The sequence below is a fragment of the Canis lupus genome, chromosome 22 (genome assembly GCF_048164855.1).
Source record: "Canis lupus baileyi chromosome 22, mCanLup2.hap1, whole genome shotgun sequence".
Lineage (NCBI taxonomy): Eukaryota > Metazoa > Chordata > Mammalia > Carnivora > Canidae > Canis > Canis lupus.
The window spans coordinates 21,974,876-21,991,203 of NC_132859.1; the positions used below are offsets into that span (position 1 = coordinate 21,974,876).

Here is a 16,328-nt window from a genome sequence, read left to right on the forward strand (position 1 = left end):
GGTACCCTAAATTCCTAACAGGAAGAAGCCTATACTTTACTACCCCAGCAGGAGGAAGAAATTTTCTCCTTGCCAGGCAACAGCCCAGCCAATGAGAGACTGTCACAACTCAGCCAATGAAAACACACTACACTCAGAATTCCCAGTTTACTTCATCGGACTTTTTGTTTATTATAGCCTTAACCAACTTCTCCCTTTCTCTCTCTCTCTCTCTTTAAAAAAAACAAATTTACCTGTCTTTTGTTCTCTAGTCTTGCCTATGGTTTTGCTGTAGCTTGCATGTCCTGAAATGTAACTTTCTGCTATTCCCAAATAATCCCATTTTTGCTGGTAAAATAATTGACAGGGTTTTGTTTTGTTTTGTTTTTGAGGTTAACACTTCTCAAAATGATCTATAATTTAATGCAAACTCTACAATATTTCAAGACTAAATGCCCTTTTTATAGTCATTAATAAGCCAATTCAAAAACATATATGGACACACAAAATATCTAAATGGCCAAATCAACACTGAAGTAGTATCATAGAGTTGGAGGGCTTATTCTACCTAGAAATCAGGTATTTTATATTTATTTATATTTATAAGAAATCAGCTTAGGGACCCCTGGGTGGCTCAGTTGAGCATCTGCCTTTGGCTCAGGGAGTGATCCCAGGGTCCTGGGATTGAGTCCCGCATCAGGCTCACCACAGGATGCCTGCTTCTCCCTCTTCCTATGTCTCAGCCTCTCTCTCTGTGTCTTTTGTGAATAAATAAGTAAAGTCTTTAAAAAAAAAAAACAAAGAAATCAGCTTATTATAAAGATGCTGTAATCAAGACAGTGTGATATTGGTACAAGGAGAGACATAGAGCTTAATAAAACAGAACAGAGTCTAGAAATTAAGCTACATTTATAGGGTCAGTAGATTTCCAACAAAGCTACTAAGGTAATTCAGCGGAGAAAGAATATCCTTTTCAAAAACAAGTCCTAGAATAACCGGATATTCATGTGAGAAAAATGAATCTCATCCTTTACTTCAACCATACACAATAACTACAAATGTAGCATAGACCAAAACACAAAAGCTGAAGCTATAAAACTTCTAAAATAAAACAAAAGACAATATTGCAACTTCGGGGGTTGCCAAACATATTTTTAGAGAGGACACAGAACATACAAATCAAAAAATTAAATTTGTTAATTTGATCAAAATGTAAAACATTTGCTCTTCAGATGATAGCATTCAGAAAATGGAAAGCTAAGCCATAAACTTGGAAAAAAATAATTGCAATACATCTGTGTGACCAAGGACTTGTATCCAGGATATATAAAGAGCTTTTAAATTCAATAATAAGTCAAATAACCCAATTTAAAAATGGGACAAGATTTGAATACATAATTCATAAAAGATATATGAGTAACCAGTAAGAACATAGAAAAATGCTCAACATCATTGTTCATCAAAGAAATGCAAAGCAAAACCATAGTTATATACCATAACATACCTATTAAAAGGGTTAAATGTTAAAAGACTAACAATACAAAGTGTGGGTGGGATGTGGAGGAAATGAAATTCTCCTACATTGCTGGCAGGAATGTAAAACAGTACAACTACTCAAAAAAGTTTGGTATTTTCTTAACTAGTTTAAGAAAATTTTACTCCTAGAAATTTGCCTGAAAGAAATGAAAATGTATGTCTACCCAAAGACTTGTACACTAATGTTCACAGCAGCTTTATTCATAATATCCCCAACCTGGAGACAAGCTAAAAATCAGTCAACAAGTGGAGAGGTAAACAAACTATGGTGAAACCATACAATGGAACACGGCTTATCAATAAAAAAAAAATGAACTTTGATATATGCAACAATGTGAATGAGTCTCTAAACGATTGTGCTGAGACCAGACACAACAGACTGTGTACTGTATGATTCCATTTCTTTGAAATGGCAAAACTTACCTATAGTGGCAGAAAGTGGGAATGACTGGAAAGAGGACGGTTTGGGAGTGATGAAAATGTTCTGTACCTTGATCGTGGTGGTGGTTACATGGATAGGTATAGTTGTCAAAATTCACTAGACCACATGTATACTTAAAATGAGTGTGTTTTATTATATGTGAATTATACTCCAGTAAAAATTATTTTAAAAAAGAGAGACTGCAAGCCAGCTAGACTAGGCCAATTCAATAACACTCCATGCCAGCCATGTGACAATTTCAAGAAAGGGTGATCAGCACCCACTCTGGATTTTTCAGATTGATCCTGGTAGTGGTCACATGCTCACTGTGTGGAGAAATCTCTTAAGCTCCAGAGAGGCTGAGGTAGGAGGTGGAGGCCAAAGTGGACATACAGGCTGTCTGGGAACCTTTGGTCCTTGGCTCTTGCAAGGTCTACTAATGACAAACGCCCTTCTTTTTTTTTTTTTTTTTTTTAAAGATTTTATTTATTTATTCATGATAGTCACAGAGAGAGAGAGAGAGAGAGAGAGAGAGGCAGAGACACAGGCAGAGAAACGCCCTTCTTTTGATCTTAATCTTAAACTATTTTGGTTGCATTTCTGTCATTTGCCATCAGAAGAGTTTTTGTTTTGTCAAAAGAAAACACTGACTTTTGAAGAAAGCACATCGTAGACTCTAGCCTGATCCACATCCAGTGCCCAGTAGGAAGGACTGTGGGCAGTGGAGATGGGGGGAGGCAGGCAGCTCTTGTCTCTGGTTTGTAAATACAGAGCCGATTGGGAAATGAGCTACTGGGCAGTGCCTGGCATTGCCAGGAGAGGAGATGGAGGAAGAAAAAACAACATGCATCCTATCCAGAAGGAACCGGGGAGCAAGCAGGGGGCTTCACTCTGGATTTGCTGGTGGCTGTAGTTGGAACGCGGCTGTACACTACGTTCCCAGCCTTCCCCAGCCCCAGTAGGGCTCACTCTGTGGCCCTATGTGGCAGCATAGGCCTGGGAGGACCCACCATGGCACAGCTTGCCCTTCCTGCCTGTCCTTCTCATGTTCCCAAGTTAGTCCTCTCCTCAGGTAAGACACCTGACCACTCCAGAAGTTATTTAAGACATCCTGAGGCCAGACAGAACCAGGGCAAGAACCGATAGCTGTTGAACCATGCCGGTTGGTTTGTTTGTTTGTTTTTTTTTAAAGATTTTATTTATTTATTCATGAGAGACACACAGAGAGAGGCAGAGACACAGGCAGAGGGAGAAGCAGGCTTCCAGAGGGGAGCCTGATACGAGACTCGATCCCAGGACCCCAGGATCATTCCCTGAGCCAGAGGCAGACGCTCAACCACTGAGCCACCCAGGTGCCCCTGCGGCGTTTTCCACGTGCATGAGCTCATTAACTGTGTACCATTACCTACCTTACCCAGCCAAGAACCCTGGCTCCCCCTGCCCAACACAGGAAGGGGCCACCTACATTTATGTGCAGGATTTTTACCAGTGATAACTCACCTGTGTCTAGAGCTCTGTCATTAGGTACATTATCTCATTCTACTTTCACAGTGTTGGTTATGAAAAAGCAATTCTTACCCAACCGAGGAGGAAACCAGTTCAGAGAGGTCAAGGGATGGCCCAGAGTCACACCGAACTGGGTGGCAGGGGGATCCTATTCTAGAATGATTACGTTTCCCATACATTCCTCATTGTTGTATGATAAGGATGGGAGATGCTGTACAGTTCCAAGCAGGAAAAACTCTTCTCCTTAGATACCAGACAGGTCAAGCATACCTGACATTAAGCCCCTCCCCCGCCTAATACCAACACAGAGCCATGAGCCCTGGGGGAAAACCCCTTCCCTCTTCTAATCCTGTTTCCTTGGCTGTGAACAGGATCAGTAGCTTCCAGGCCAAGTGTCATAAATCTTGTCAGCAATGGGCTAATAAGTATTTTTGGCTTTGTGGGCTATGCGGTCTCGGTAGCAATGACTCAGTTCTGTCCCCAAAGTGGGAAAGCAACCACAGACGATACTTAACCTGAATAAGCATGACTGTGTTCCAATAAAATTTTATTTATGGATACTGACATTTTAAATTCCTGTAATTTTCATGTGTCAAAACAGTCGTTCTTTTTATTTCCTTTCAACCATTTAGAGATGTAAAAATCATCTTTCGCTCATCCAGCTGCACAACATCAGGTGGGCAAGCTGGATCCGGCCCCCTGCTGTAGGCTACAGAAGTTTGTCAGGTGCTTGTCTACACCACAAGCCGAAGCATTTTGGGACCAGCCAGGTGCTGGGTTGCTTGTGGACCCCTTAGACCCAGGCTGTGCAGGGTCCCGCTGCGGCCGACCCTCCGCTGACACCCAGTCCAGGTCCTGAAGGGCAAGACCCCACCGGGCTCCCAGTGCGCACTCACCCAGGGTCCCCGCACACAGCAGGGCGCAGATGGGGAGCCTCATCATCGCGGCGGCCACCGGACACTGACACAGCTCCCGGCGCCCAGGCAGGCTCTGCGTGCCCGGGGGGGGGTGGGTGGGGCGGATCCGCCTACTAACGGGGTAGCCTTTGGGCGGGTCACCCTTGCCACACCTCCGAGCTCTCCCGGGCCCTCCACGGCTGCAGGGCGGCAAGTCTGCGCGCTATGCTGCCGCCGGCCCGAGGCCGCCCCCTGAGGCCCCGCCGGGAGCTGCGCGGCTGCACCTCTGCTCTCGGGATGCGGGGTCGGGGGGCCACAGGTGGGAGCGGAAGCCACCTGGGAGCCCGCGGGAATGACCGCCTAGAACAGAAGTCCCCTGATCTTCACCTAGCCCAAGCAGCTTAGATGTTTGGAAATCACAGACTCCAGAGGAATGGGGTGGGGGGCAGTCTACAGGGTGAAACTTGGGGACTCTTCCCCCAAGAAAGCATGTGTGCACGTACACACAATGTTTTGCACACAGTTTTCAGGGATCCTCAGACTCTACCCCCTAAAGCACCTCGGTTGCCCACTCCGACTCCCTCCCGGAAGCCCTCTACCACCCCCACCACCCCACCACCCCCACCCCCGCCCAAAAGACAGGGTTTCCTATAACCCTCTGCTGAAGGCTTAAAGTCAGGTGAAATGCTGAACCCCAGAGGGCTGCTTCCGCTTGGTCCTGCGGCCTGCAGCCCAGTCCTTCTGAAGTCTGTGAGCTCCACCTGGGGAAAATTTAAAGTTTTAACAACTTTTGTTTAAGTACAGTAAACATACCTAAAACTTCACACACCCTAAGTGTACAACTTGATGAATTATCGCCAGGTGAACATAGCCTTATAACCAGCACCCACATCATGGAACAGAACATTGACAAGGCCGGGATGGCCCCCCGGTGACTCCTTCCACTTGCCTCCCATCTCCCCCCACAAAGATATACTTTACCTTGACTTCTAACAACGAAGATGAACTCGGTGGATTTTTGAATGTGATAGAGATGGAATCATACAATACATACAATTTTGTGTCTGGCTTCTTTCACTCAAGGTTGTATTCGTGAGATTCCTCTATGATGTGGTGTATAGCTGTCCTTTACGAGTTCTTGGTGCTGCAAATTATCCTGTACTTTAATCGTTCCTGTTGGTAATTGTAGTTTCTTGTTTGGGCTCTTCTAAAGAGCCAGTGAGTGCTGCAATGAACATTCTAGCACATGTCTTTTAGACATGTAGGTACGCATTTCTGCAGGATATTTCTGGGAAGAGTAATTGCTTGGTCATAAAGTAGAAGTATGTCTGACTTTAATATATACTGCCAAACAGTTTTCCAAAATGAAACCAATTTACACTCCCAAGAGTATGAGATTTTGGTTGCTCCACATTTTTAATATTTTAATGGGAATGTTACTGGTTTTGCACTGTAATTTTGAGTTTCTCTAATGATTAATGAGATTGAGCATCTTTTTATAAGCATATTGGCTATTTGGGTGCCCTCTTGTATAAAGTATTGGTTCAAGTCTTTTGCACTAAATACATTTTAAATAGACTTTCCTTGAATTAAGTTTGGGGACTGGCAATACAATTAGTCAAACTACGAACCGAGGCTTGTGTAATAAAGCATCCTCAGAATTGGGCCTTAAGAACATAAAACTGGGGCACCTGGGTAACTCAGTGGTTGAGTGTCTGCCTTTGGCTCAGGTCATGATCCAAGGGTCCTGGAATCAAGTCCCACAGCAGGCTCCCTGTGCCTATATCTCCCTCTGCCTGTCTCTCCCTCTCTCTGTGTCTCTCATGAATAAATAATAAAACTTTTTAAAAAGTGTACACTAGCATTATGTTTATAAAAATGTACATACTTTAATTAAAAATACTTTATTGCTAAAAAATGCCAGCCATCACCTGAACTTTTAGTGAGTCATAATCACTGATCCTAGATGACTGTAACAAATATGACAATAAAGAAAAAGTCTGAAATATTGTGGGAATTGCCAAAATGACACACAGAGACCCATCGCAAGCAAATGCTGTTGCAGAAAATAGTACCTATTGGCTTTTTTGACATAGAGTTGTCACAAACATTCAGTTTGTAAAATAAGACATACAGTATCTGCAAAATACAATAAAGCAAGGTGCAATAAAATGAGGCATGCCTTTATTACAATTCTCATTGCTCTGTGGTATTTCAATGGTGAATATATCATTGAGTACTGACGGAAATTTGGTTGTTGTTTTCTTTTTTTTCCAATTTAAGGCTATTACGGAGTAATAACTGCCATAACAATTCTTGTACCTGTCTGTTGGTGAACATGTGTATGCATTTCTAATGATATATAAACAGGATGCAATTGCTGAATTACAGGGTACACCTATATTCTGCTTTTAATATCTGCATTTTTTGAGGTGGTTGTACAACTTCCACTCTCCTTCTACTTCCAACAGTGTATGAAAGTGCCAGTTGCCCCATATCCTTGTTAATATTCAGTTTGGGATGAAATATAAATTTAAATTTTATTTAAATTTTAGCTATTCTGAAGCACATGAAGTTCATTATTAATATTGTTTTAATATTAATTACCCTGATAACTAATAAAGCTGAATACTTTTTTTTTTAAGCTGAATACTTCTTAATGTTTATTGGTAAATTAGATATCTTCTTTTGTGATGTGCCCTTTTTCCTATTGGATTGTTTGCTTATTTTTTATTGAGTTGTAGTAGTTCTTTATATATTATAGCTACGAGAACTTTGTTGGATGTATTTCAAATATTTTCTCACATTTTGTGGCTTGCCTTTCACTCTCTTAATGGTGTCTTTGGTAAGCAGAAATTTTAAATATTTCTGAATCCAATTTCAACATATTCCTTTATGTTTAGCACTTCTTGTATATGGTTTAAAAAATCTTTGCCTGTACCAAGTTCATGAAAATGTTTTCTTCTGAAAGCTTCATAGTTTTTACCCCTCATATTTAGATCTAGAATCCACCTGGAACTGATTTTTTTTTTTTTTATCCATAGACATTTATTTTCCATTCATGTTAGAAAGAAATTAGGTTAAAAGAAGCAGATGATTTCTTGTTGTGCCTTTTTTTTTTTTTTTAAGATTTCATTTATTTATTCATGAGAGACAGAGAGAGAGAGAGGCAGAGACACAGGCAGAGGGAGAAGCAGGCTCCATGCAGGAAGCCTTACGTGAGACTCGATCCCGGGACTCCAGGATCACACCCTGGACTGAAGGCAGCGTTAAACTGCTGAGCCACCTGGGCTGCCCTGACTTTTTTTTTTTTTTTTTTTTTGCTTCCAATAGTCACTCATTAGGTCTCCTCAAATTTAACAAATGATTTATAAGCCCTTTAATTTGTGCTATAAAACTGTAGTTATAAACTAAATAGCTTGGTGAGGTAGCATAATGTCATAGAAGAAAAAACTAAGCCACATAGCCTAGATGTTTTTTCGGAATTGATGTTTGTAAATGGTGTGAGACAGGAGCCTATATTCATTTTTTCTCTCATGTATATGTCCAATGGACCCAGCACCATTACCAGAAAGCTGATTTCTTTCTCACTGTACTTTAGTACAAGTTTTTTTATAAATCAAGCAATTGTGTATGTGTTTCAGAACTCTCTAATTTGTTCATTGATCAATCCTTCCACTTATATCTCACTGTCTCAATTTCTATAGCTTTATTAAATCTTGATATCTCATAATGTAAGTCCTTGGTTTGTTCTTCTTCAGGATGGACTGGGTTTCATTGTTGTTATTGTTTTGGCTTTTGGAGTTCCATGTAAATTTTAGAATTGACATGTCAATTTCCAGAAACAAAAAAACCTGCAGAGATTTTATTGAACTATACAAAAATATAGATCAATTTGGAGGGATTTGACTTCTCCACAATATTAAGCCTTGCAATTCATGAATATGGCATATCCCTGCAATTATTTAGGCCTTCTTTACTAGCTCTTCTCCTGATAACATTTTATAGTGTTCAGTTTAGAGCCCTTGAACATCCTTACTATATTTGTTCCCAGTTATCAACTGGTTTTGGGTGATATTATAAATAGGACCATGATTTCAATTTCCCATTTGTTTGTTGCTGGAATATGAAAAAAACAACTTCTTTTTATATTGATCTTGAGTCTAATGACTGTACTGTTATTAATTATAAATTATTCTTTTGGATTTTCTGTGTATATCCTGGTGCCTTCGTGAATAATGTCTTTGTTTCCTTTTTTTCAGTTCTTATAATTTTTTTTCTTCCTTTACTGCACTGACTAAAAGTTCCAGTACATCACTATATAGAAGTAGTGAATGAGGAAGAGAGTTTTCAATAATTCACCATGAGGTAAAATGTTTGCTGGTGTTTTGTTTTGTTTTAGGTATTATTTACCAGATTAAAGAAGCTCCTTTTCTTCCTGGTTTGGTTAATTTTTTTCCTTAAATCATGAATGGGTGCTGAATTTTTATCAAGTTTTTTTCTGTACTATGGAGATTATCACATGATTTCTCCTCCTTTTTCTGTTGATGTGATGAACTACTCCAACTGTTATATGTTAAACCACTATTACATTCCTGGAATAAACCCCACTTGATTGTTACGTATAACGCTTTTAATATACAACTAAATTTGAATTTCCAACATTTTGTTTAGGATATTTTGCATCTGTCTCATCTTTTTTCTTTTTTTTTTTTTTAAAGTATTTTTTTTTATTTTTTTTTAATTTTTATTTATTTATGATAGTCACAGAGAGAGAGAGAGAGGCAGAGACATAGGCAGAGGGAGAAGCAGGCTCCATGCACCGGGAGCCTGATGTGGGATTCGATCCCGGGTCTCCAGGATCGCGCCCTGGGCCAAAGGCAGGCGCCAAACCGCTGCGCCACCCAGGGATCCCCTGTCTCATCTTTTTTCATGAGAGAAATTATTCTTCAATTTTACTCTTATTTTAATATCCCATAAGCTTGGCTTTAAAGTTATGTTAGCTCATAAAATAAATTGGAAAATGTCACTTTTCTTATTCTTTGGAATACATTGCATAAGAGTAATGTTATTTTCTTCTTAAATCTTTGGAACAGTCCACCAGTGAAGCCACTCATGTCTAGAGTTTTATTAGTAGAAGGGTTTTCAATTACAGATTAAATTTCAGTAATGCCTAGAAAAATGTTCAGATTTTCTGTTTCTTCAAGTTTTTTCAAGTATTGGTAATTTTGTTTTTCAAAAAATGTCTCCAATTCATCTAAATTTCCAACTTATTGATGTAAAGTTTTCTCAATATTATCTTTATGCCTTTTTAATGTTTATCACAAAGAACATTATAAAGGGTACAGATAAGCAGCCAGATGATGAGGCTCATAGGTGAGGTCTGAAAGGGTCTCAAGCACAGGAACTTCTGTCCTTGAGGAATTGGAGTGTAGCACCTTCTCAGCACATACATGCATTCACCAACCTGAAAACTCTTAAACATTTTTAATGTGGGGAGATTTTTGCTACAATCCTCTTTTTCATTGCTGATATTGGTAATTCTTATTTTCTCCTTTTTCTTGATTCTTACTGCCAAGGTTTTATCTATTTTATTAATCTTCGTGAAGAGCCAACTTTTGGTTTTGTTGATTTTCTTCATTGTAAATGCATTTATTATTTCATTAATTTTCATTATCTTGATTTTCTTTTGGTTTTGTTCTAGTTTTTATGAAAGGAAGTTAAAAACATTGATTTTCAGGCTCTCTTTCATTCTAATATATGCATCAAAGGCTATAAATATCCCTATAAGCACTCTTTTTCTGAATATATCTTTATGATTATCCAAAATATTTTAAAAATACATATTCTAATTCAATATAGATTCTAATTTTCGTTGTGGTTTCTTACTGGACTCATAATTTATTTAGAAGTGTATTGCCTGATTTCCAGTGTTTATAATTTCCAAGCTAACTTTTGTTGTTTATGTCTAGTGTAGTTCCATTATAGTAAGATAACATGTTCTGAATTAAGTTATCTTTTGAAATGTATTGAAGATTGTTTGATGGCCCAGATTACAGTCACTTTTTATTGTTTAGTGTGCATTTAAAAATAATAAGTATTCTATAGTTGTTGGGAAAAGTGTACTTGTATATATAATACATAAACATTTATATATAATTTATAGTACATATAAAGCATTTTCATAAATACATTATGGATATATATGACAATTGTGTTGTTTCCTTTTTGATTTTTTTATCTGATTTTTCTTTAAGATTTTATTTATTTATTCATGAGAGACAGAGAGAGAGAGAGAGGGATCCCTGGGTGGCGCAGCGGTTTGGCGCCTGCCTTTGGCCCAGGGCGCGATCCTGGAGACCTGGGATCGAGTCCCACGTCGGGCTTCCGGTGCATGGAGCCTGCTTCTCCCTCTGCCTGTGTCTCTGCCTGTGTCTCTGCCTCTCTCTCTGTGTGACTATCATAAATAAATAAAAAATTAAAAAAAAAAGAGAGAGAGAGAGAGGCAGAAACACAGGCAGAGGGAGAAGCAGGCTCCATGCACCGGGAGCCCGACGTGGGACTCGATCCCAGGACTCCAGGATCACGCCCTAAGCCGAAGGCAGACGCTAAACTGCTGAGCCACCCAGGCATCCCCTTACCTGATTTTTCTATTAGCACTAGAGAAAGGTGTGTTATTGTTCCCTACTCTGATTGTGGATTTGTCTACTTATTCTTTTAATTCTGTCAGCTTTTGCTTTACATATTTTAAATTTTTAATTGTTTTTTAAAGATTTTATTTATTTATTCATGAGAGAGAGACAGAGAGAGAGGCAGAGACATAGGCAGAGGCAGAAGCAGGCTCCATGCAGGGAGCCCAAAGATGTGGGACTCGATCCTGGGTCTCCAGGATCATGCCCTGGGCCAAAGGCAGGCACTAAACCACTGAGCCACTCCGGCTTCCCTAAAATTTTATTTTTGAGTGCATACCTATTTGGAATTGTGGTATCTTCCTGGTGGGTTAGTGCTTTTATACTTACGATCACTATGAAAAGCCTCTTTTTATCTCTAGTAATGTTTCTGCCTTAAAGTATCGTCTAATATTGGTATTAGTTACACTAGCTTTCCTTTAGGTATTGTATGCATGGCATATATTTTAATCCTTTTGTGTTCAGTGTTGTGTCCTTATATTTAAAGAGTGTCTTCTATAAATAGTAAATATTTTTAAAATTCCACCTGACAATCTTAGACTTTACTTGGCATACATAATTCGTTGGTATTTAATGTAATTACGGATATGTTATTATCTAGACCTTACTATTTGTTTTCTATTTGGCTAACCTGATTTATGTTCTTTATTTTCTTTTACTTTTTAAAAGATCTTATTTCTTTGAGAGAGAGACATAGAGAGTAGGGGTGGGGTGTGGGGGCCTCTGGGGCAGAGGTTTCAGGAGAAACAGACTCTCTGCTGAGAGAGCCCAATTTGGGGCCTGATTCCAGGACCCTGAGATCATGACCTGAGCCCAAGGCAGCTGCTTAACCGACTGAACCACCCAGTCACTCCTAATTAATTTTTAAATTACCCCATCTTTTCCTCTCTTATTCACTTGTTAGTTACACATTCTTTTCTTATTCTTTTGTGAATACCCAATAGATTACAATATTTATTATAGTGTAAGGAACATTATCACTCCTCTAACTTCCTTGCTAATCCTAGGAACTTTATAAAATTTAAGTTCAATTACTCCCTTTTGTCTGTTGTGTTGTTACATACTTTTAATTACATTTATAGTTTAGAATGTCATAATATCAATAAGTCAATATTTACAAATATCGTCAGTATTTATATTTCACCACATATTTACTCTCTTTATTCATTCCCTCCTCAATTTCTGTGTTTCCATTTGGGATCATTTTCATTCTGTCTAAATAATTTCTTTCCCTTAGTACAAATCTTCTGGCAAAGAATTTTCTCAGGATTTTGAGTATTTTTAACTAATAGCTTTATAAGATTTTTCCCCACTGAGTATGTTTCACTCTGTTATTTTCTTCTACAAATTCAATAATGTCATTTTACGGTTTTCTTTTACCCATAATTCCTGTTGAGAAGTCAACCAAAGTCAACAGTTGTTCCTTTGAAGGTAACAGGTCTTTTTTCTCTGGCTGCTTTAAAATAGCCTCCTTATCTTCTTTATACTCTTTGGTTTGACTATGCTATGCCTAATTATGATTTTACCCTAGTTGTGGGCTGTTTTACAGCACTTTTGGAAAATTCTCATTGTTTAAATATTCTTTCTGCTTGTTTTCTGTTGCTTTTTTGCTTCTATAATTGTATATTAATGTTTTAAAACTACACACATGTATCATGCTTTTTCTCTATATTTCCATTCTTTTATTCTCACCGTGCTTCAGTTGGATATTTTATACTGACCTGCCTTTCAGTTTACTAATCCTCTCTTCTGTGTATCTATTGTGCGGTTAAATCCATCTATCGAGAAATTGCCAACAATTATTGCCTTTTCGTGTAAAATCACATAGATTGTTTTTTGCAGTAAGAAAATCTTTTTGCCATTTACAAGGTTATTTCTGAGTTGCAAAAATTCTTTCCATATTTTTGTAATTCTGTATTTTGCCACACAATTTTGGCTGCTCCAATCAGACAGATTGAAAGCATGAAGACACTTTTTCTTGCATCCATAATGGAATAACTTCCTGCCTCTTTCACTTCTAGAATTTCCACTTGATTTCTCTTCATAGATTTTAGTTCTCCAATGGAATTCTCCATCTCTTCCATTATTTTCACCATCTTTTCCTCTGTTGTCACCAAATTTTTCTTTTTTTTTTTTTCTTTTGCCCTAATTATCATAGTTTTTAAAGGTCCATGTCTGCCTGCTAACTACAATATCTGGATTATTTGTAAATGTATTTATATTGTGTGTTTTTCTGTTAGTTTCTTAATTCACTTGGCATGCCTTTTAATTTTTGCTGGAATAACTAGACATGTTCCTAAGTTTTTTTTAGAGGCTCCAGATGATATACCATCATTTCCAAAGTGTATTCACTCCTTTATCCTGCTAAGAAGATAGAATGAGGACTGATCACTTTCAACCAGTCGAGGCTGGGCTGAATCAAGACTAGGTTGTTTCCAATTGAAAGCCTGGTATGGTAGGCAGAAAAATGGCCTCCCAGAGATATCCATGTCCTAACCTCATAAACTGTGAATATGTTACATGGCAAGGGAAGATGAAAGTTATAGATATAGAATTAAAATTGCTAATCAGGCGACTTCAGGATAAAGTGATTAGCCTGGATTATCTAGCTGGGTGGGCCACTGTAATCGCAAGGTCTTTTAACTGTGGAAGGGAGAAGGGAAGAGTTGGTGTCTGAGTGAGGCAATGTAAGAAAGACTCTGCCATCGCTGGCTTTGAAGATGGAAGGGAATGGAGCCATGAGCCAAGAAATGTAACTCCACTGCTGGAAAAGGCAAGAAAATGGATTCTCCTGTCAAGCCTTTAGAAACACAGCCTTGCTGACACCTTGGTTTTAGCCAATGAGACCCACTTCAGACTTCTGACCTACAGAACTATAATAAGCATGTTATTTTAAGCCACTAAGTTTGTGGCAATGGTTACAGCAGCAATAAGAAATTAACCTGGTGGATTCTTTGGGCCCACTCTTAGGTATGGGGTTGTTTTCTTTGCCTCCTGTTCCATGAAGCTTCAATTTGTGCCAATATCTTAAGGGGAAAACTGGTCAGTTGTCAGACAGCTCTCTGCACCTCCTTTCTTAATGGGATTTTTCCTCTATTTCTGTTTCTCCAGCCCGGAGACGGCCATAAATTCTGCCAGCAGTGGCCCTCTGCTCAGACAAATCCAGATAGAAGTGCCCAGAAGTGGCCAGAAGTGGCAAATTCTTGCTTTGTGCCCAGAAGTGGCAAATTCCCCTGAAGAAATGTGGTTGTATAATGTCATCTCACCCCTCTGTTATCCCCTCCCTTTTCTATAAATTTGGCACCTCTAAGTTTCTAAAGCTCTTAAACAGATGTTTTATGGTGCTTTATTCACACCTTCTAGATACACTCAACAAGAGAACAATTCCTGCATAAGCTACTTCTTCATAAAAGAGGCACAAGTGAAAACTATGTTAGCTGCTAATTTTTCATCTTTATTTTTTAAAACTCTAGTGTATTATTACTGGATTAATGAGTTTTATGGATTATTGTGCTCATTTATAACTGCTCCAGCTCTTCCTTCATTTATCCATATCTTTGAAAGGAAATAGGGTCTATTATTAAGAGCAGACATCACATTTTTGTTGTTCAACACACTAATCCTAAGTTTGGAAAATAGTGCCTGGGAGGGCACCCGGATGGTTCAGTCAGCTAAGCATCTGATTTTGGCTGAGGTCATGGTTTCAGGGTCCTAAGATCAAGCCCTGCATCAGGCTTCTCACTCAGCAGGGAGTCTGCTTGGCCTTCTGCTCCTCCACCTGCTTGTACTCTCTCTCTCTCTCTCAAATAAATGAAAAAGAAAGAAGAAAGGAAGGAAGGAAGGAAGGAAGGAAGAGAGAGAGAGAGAGAGAAAGAAAGAAAGAAAGAAAGAAAGAAAGAAAGAAAGAAAGAAAGAAAGAAAGAAAGAAAGAAAGAGAAAGAAAGAAAAAAAGAAAATAGTGCCTGGTATTATATAGGGCTAAAAAAAATTATCAAATAGATGAATAAATGCACATAAATGGTTGTCTTAAAAGTGGATTGATGGCAGCCCAGGTAGCTTAGCAATTTAGCGCCGCCTTCAGCCCAGGGTGTGACCCTAGAGACTCAGGATCGAGTCCCACGTTGGGCTCCCCTGCATGGAGCCTGCTTCTCCCTCTGCCTATGTCTCTGCCCCTCTCCCTCCCTCTCTGTGTGTGTGTGTGTGTCTCTTATGAATAAATAAAATCTTTAAAAAAAAGTGGATTGAGCAATCTTCTCTATAGGCCTGTGGACAAAAACCAAATAGGGTTAAGAGGTGAACATTTCTCCTAACGTTAATGATCTACCTAAAGCTAACACAGCCTGTATCCAATAGGGCAGAGATGCCCTCTGACCTCTGAGTGGAGCAAACTCTGAAAATGTTATGTACAGGAACAAAGTCATACTGCAAAGGAGGAACATCCAAAGTGCTAAAGCCATCTCTGTTTCTTTGGCACAACTCTCACAATAGCAGAGCAGAAGGTTAGAAAATTATATTGTGGAAAATAATTTAAAGACTTCATGATGGCCTTTGGAAAATTAGGAATTTGTAAATTTATCATTGACTGTGTACCAGGTGCTGAAATAAGTGCTTTCCAAATATTAATTTATAGTAACTCTATGAGTAGATGCTATTATTATTCCTATTTCATACACGGGAAAGAGAAAGAAATTAAGTAACTTGCTCAAGGTCAGTACCTGTTAGAGCCAGCATTCAAACTAGGCAGCCCACTTCCATAGTCCATGCTCTTCCCCATGTGACCTCTGACTTTTGCCTCTGGAACAGTTTTACTCTTTCCTCTTTCCAAGGGCCTTTGTGGTAATAAAAACAACTTCTGAAGTAGCTACACATCTGTTTAAACTTTGCCAAGTTTACATTGATTAGGTGGATATTAGTTGCCATAAAAGATGAAGCTCCAAATCTCAATGACTTCACAAAATAAAGCCCAAATGGCAGCAGTGGTGGTGATTTGTTAGAGAAGCAGGGGTGGGAGTTCAACTGCATAGCTCTGGTCAGTCATTCAGAGATCAAGATTCAGAGAGGCTCTGCCATTTTCAACATATGGCTTCCAAGATTGCCCTGTGTGCTGACACCCAGAATAAGGAATTATGGAAGACAGTACAAGAGGTTTTCATGGACGACTTCTACCTATATTCTGTTGGCTATAACTCAGTCACATGACCTCACCTAGATGCAAAGAGGATGGGAACTTCAATCCCTGGCTGGACAACTTTCCAGCAACAACACACACTATGAAAGGGAACACATGTCTTGGGTCTGTTT

The 16,328-nt window shown here is 39.0% G+C and overlaps 1 protein-coding gene and 1 long non-coding RNA gene across 4 annotated transcripts in view; one reads left to right on the forward strand and one right to left on the reverse strand.

Moving 5' to 3' along the window:
- Positions 1–15,263, forward strand: part of LOC140614006 (uncharacterized) — a 34,571-nt gene extending 19,308 nt beyond the window's left edge. The window contains exon 4 of the long non-coding RNA XR_012014911.1: positions 14,139–15,263. This is a non-coding gene — a long non-coding RNA (uncharacterized lncRNA). The remainder of the gene's footprint in view (positions 1–14,138) is intronic.
- Positions 1–16,328, reverse strand: part of LOC140614005 (inhibitor of carbonic anhydrase-like) — a 56,340-nt gene that overhangs the window by 34,735 nt on the left and 5,277 nt on the right. Inside the window, exon 1 of one of the 3 annotated variants that reach the window (XM_072792694.1) lies at positions 4,339–4,487. The exons of 1 other annotated variant lie outside the window; for it this stretch is intronic. In XM_072792694.1, the coding sequence (XP_072648795.1) occupies positions 4,339–4,384 (46 nt within the window). In that variant the 5' untranslated portion in view covers positions 4,385–4,487. Of the gene's footprint in view, positions 1–4,338; positions 4,488–16,328 lie in introns of those variants that run through there. One more of the 3 variants, XM_072792696.1, reaches the window with a different exon arrangement.